This window comes from Fukomys damarensis, unplaced genomic scaffold (assembly GCF_012274545.1).
Source record: "Fukomys damarensis isolate Sample0158 unplaced genomic scaffold, DMR_v1.0_HiC HiC_scaffold_19, whole genome shotgun sequence".
NCBI classification, from domain to species: domain Eukaryota; kingdom Metazoa; phylum Chordata; class Mammalia; order Rodentia; family Bathyergidae; genus Fukomys; species Fukomys damarensis.
In genome coordinates this window covers 65,509,147-65,512,650 of record NW_022900931.1, presented here as the reverse complement: position 1 = coordinate 65,512,650, position 3,504 = coordinate 65,509,147, and the positions used below count along the sequence as shown (strand labels likewise).

The window sequence follows — 3,504 nt, the reverse complement described above, 5'->3', positions numbered from 1 at the left end:
CCGCACGAGGCGGGATGGGGACAGCAGTGCCGGTGTGCAGACTGCAAAGCAAGGCCCAGAGCGGCAGGGCGCTCCTCCAAGGCCACACGGCTCTCACAGCCAAAGGAGCCCTCCGCCCGTCCCCAGGGCGGCACCTGCGTCCCCACCTACCTGCCTCGGAGCCCCTCCCCTCGGGGCTGCCCCCGAGGGCCTCGTCGGACTCGCTGTCCGAGACCTCCAGGGCGGGGCTGTTCAGCAGCAGCTCCTCCTCCTCCGACAGAAATGGGCTGGGGTACGGGGCGAACGCCAGGGGGCCTAGGGTCTGCGGGAGGCCGGGGTCACCGCACATCCGCGTCCCTCCGCCCCCCTCGGTGTCTGCCGCCCTCCCGCTCGCTCGCGTTTCCCCCTGCTCTGGCCCCGTCCTGTCCGCCTGTCGCGGCTGGGGACACCCATGCTCCGCCTTGTACCCAGTCCACACCGAGCCGGCCGATCTTAGCCGCTGCGGACTCGGGTCTGGGCGCTCGGTCAGTGAGGGAAGAAAGTTCTATCAAGGGCAGTGGCCGGGGCCACGGGTTTGGCCACAAGGTCCACTGGGGTGGACTTAGCTGTCCCCCTGGCCCTCACCTGGCCGGTGAAGTCCTCCGTAGGGTACGCGGGGAGGCCGGGCCCCGGCGTTTCCAGGCTGGGGGCCGGCTCCAGGGTCCCTGCAGGGCCATAGGCGGAAGGGCCGTAGCAGAGTTGGGGGCCCTGGGGGTGGCCAAAGGTGGAGGCCGCTGCCGGGTCGAAGGCTTCGTAGGGGGTGGCGGGGACAGGCGGGGCCTCGGTCCAGCCCCACAGGGAGTCTGGGGAGGGACACAGGTCAGAAGCCCCGCCCACCGAGGCGCACAGAGGGGCCATTGTGGCTGTGCAAATGTCCCACCCCAGGATTTGCATGGGAGCCGGTGGATGGGTGGGTGGGAGAGGAAAGAGGCCTGGGCAACCCGGCTCCTGCTGTGCTGGTGAGAACTCCTCATGGGCCCTCGGCTTCCCCATCTGAGAAATGGGCCCCAGGTGGCAGGTCACTCACCCGGAGCCCCCTCTGAGTCCGGGTAGCCGGGGTGCTTGCAGCTGTCCAGGTCGTAGAAGACGCCATCTGGGTACTGCTGGGGTTGGGATACGATCATTCTGGGCAAGAGCACAGGTAGAGAGAGACAGAGACACGGACACAGGCAGGAGAGGTGCAGAGACAGAGGCCCAAGAGTGCACCAGCAGCCAGCTTCTGCTGTGGTGGGCTTTCGGGCCCGAGCTGTGTGGTCGGCAGGCCTCAGTGCCAGGGTGGCATGTGGAAGAGGTCTGAGTCATCCTTTCCATCAGTGGGGTCCCAAGGGTTCTTTTTTTTTTTTTTAAAGCCTAGGCTTGCCTTGAATTCACGGCAGTTGTCCTGCCTCAGCCTCCTGAGTGCTGGGAATATAGGTGTGTATCAACAGGCCTGGCTCTCAGTGCTTCCTGCATCCACCTCCCTGTCGGTCTGGTTCCTCCCAAGAACCATGTACTGCTTTAGCCACAAAAGTTGGTGGAGACTAAAGCCAGTGTAGGTCCATACCATCCCTAGGGCCCAGTGGCCTCTTCCTGTTTACTCAAGCAAGCTGAAAACATGATGTCCCCAGGAGCCTTTGTCAAGAATCATCACAGTGGCCTTGTTGATAGCCCTAACCTGGAGGCAGCCCTGGTGTTCAACAGTAGGAGCCCAGAGAAGCAAACTGTTGCAATCCATGGGTGGAGTACTATGCAGCAAGGAAAATGAGCCAACCCTTGACACACACTGTTGAGGAAAGAAAGCCGAGTCCCGATGGGACCCACTGCATAAATCACTTCATTTAAAGTTAAAAAAAAACAAGCAAAAGCTGGGCATGCTGGCGCAAAACTATGATCACAGCACTCTGGGAGGCTGAGGCAGGAGGATCTCAATTTGGAGCCAAGCCTGGGTAATAATGAGATTCTGTCTGAAAAGGGAGGGGGTGAAGATATAGCTCAGTGCTGAGGGCCTGGGCTCAATCATCAGCACCACAAACAAACAGCAAAATAAACTGATGGTGCAAAATATCCAAGCAGGGGGTTGTCTGGGGAGGAAGTGAAGGAATGTTCTAGAGTGGTGGGAATGTTCTGAATCTGACCAGTGGTCGCACAGCCAAGTACCGTGTGAAAACTCACGGACCTGCACACAGAAGGATCACAGCTCCTGGCTTGGGAGTTGTACCTCAAGTAAAAAAACAAAACAACAAAAACCCCAACAAGTCAGGTGTGGTGGTGCACATCTGTAATTCCAGATGTTCAGGAGGCTGAGGCAGGAGGATGGAAAGTTTGAGTCCTGCTTGGCAATTTAGCAAGACCCTGTCTCAAAAACAAAAACAAAGTAGCTCAGTGTGAACTTAGTAGTACTGGAAAAAGAAAGAAATGGGAAAAAAAGAAAAATCAACAAAACCAAAGGCTGAGAGGGGATGGTGGCGGGGGTGCCGGAAGGGGGTTTCTCTCAGCCAACGGGGAAGGTTTTCTGTTGCACTGTGCTGTGGGCTCAGGGACTGTGTGTAGTTTCCTGTGTGTCTGGAATATCACAGGATCAAAATTGAGAATAACCCACTCTTCCCCTCTCCCAAAGAGCATAGGCAGGAAAGAAGGGAATAATGTGAGTTCTGGGACAGACAGGAGTTCATAGGCAGGGGTCTTGAGCCCGAGCTGTGACGTGCAGGGGGCGACAGGAAGGGGAGGAAGGGGAAATGGAGCCGGGGAGCAAGGACCCTCTCTGCGGGAGCTCACAGAGGGCAGTGGGTCCCCCACCCCTCACCGCCCAGGGACCTGGACTCACCAGAAAGCTGAGGTGCGGCCCGTCGAGCCTGGAGGGGGAGAGACACAGGGGCATGTCAGGGCCGACCTCAGCCACCTGGCTGCGGGAGGCGACAGCTGTGACCACCGTGGCTCTGCGGGCTGCCGGTGTCTCCGTGAGGCCGGGAGCCACCGGGACAGGAAGTGGGGGCAAGGGGCAGGCAAATGTCCCCCTCCCCGGGATTTGCATAGATAGACTAGGGGGCAGGGAAAGTGAAGGAGAAAGTCCCCTGGGAGGAGGTGTGGGCGCGCAGCAGCTGGCGTGGGCAGTGGGTCCAGCTCAGACCGGGAGCACTGGGGAAAGGATGCCTGCGGAGGGGGGGAGCGGAGGAAGGTGTGGACCCGAGGTGGACACAGGGAGCGGAGGTATTTCTGGAGCCCCGGGGAAGGAGGCAGAGGGCATGGGGAGCTGGATGGGAGAGGAAGTTGAAGGACGGAAAGAGGGACAGAGGATGGAGACCATACTGAGATGCAGTGACGGTGTCCAGACAGGCGGCCTGGGTGGCAGGGGTTGGGGACAGCAGGGAGCCAAGCAGGTGTCCCTGGACATGGGACCCTAGGGGGCCTGGGGAGGCCAGGCTGGAGGATGGAGACCTGCTCTTGGGCGGGGCAGAGCCCCAGGCTGCGGGGAGGGGGCAGGGCGGGTGGGGCGGGGGGGGCGGTGCG

The 3,504-nt window shown here is 60.6% G+C and overlaps 1 protein-coding gene across 1 annotated transcript in view; it reads right to left on the bottom strand.

The window, feature by feature from the left end:
* Spib (Spi-B transcription factor) overlaps positions 1–2,948 on the bottom strand; it is a 4,209-nt gene extending 1,261 nt beyond the window's left edge. The window contains exons 1-4 of the mRNA XM_010640868.3: positions 2,822–2,948; positions 1,046–1,118; positions 604–821; positions 7–301 (exon numbers count right to left, since the gene is read on the bottom strand). Of these exons, the coding sequence (XP_010639170.3) occupies positions 7–301; positions 604–821; positions 1,046–1,118; positions 2,822–2,875 (640 nt within the window). The 5' untranslated portion in view covers positions 2,876–2,948. The remainder of the gene's footprint in view (positions 1–6; positions 302–603; positions 822–1,045; positions 1,119–2,821) is intronic.
* Positions 2,949–3,504: the final 556 nt, after the last annotated feature.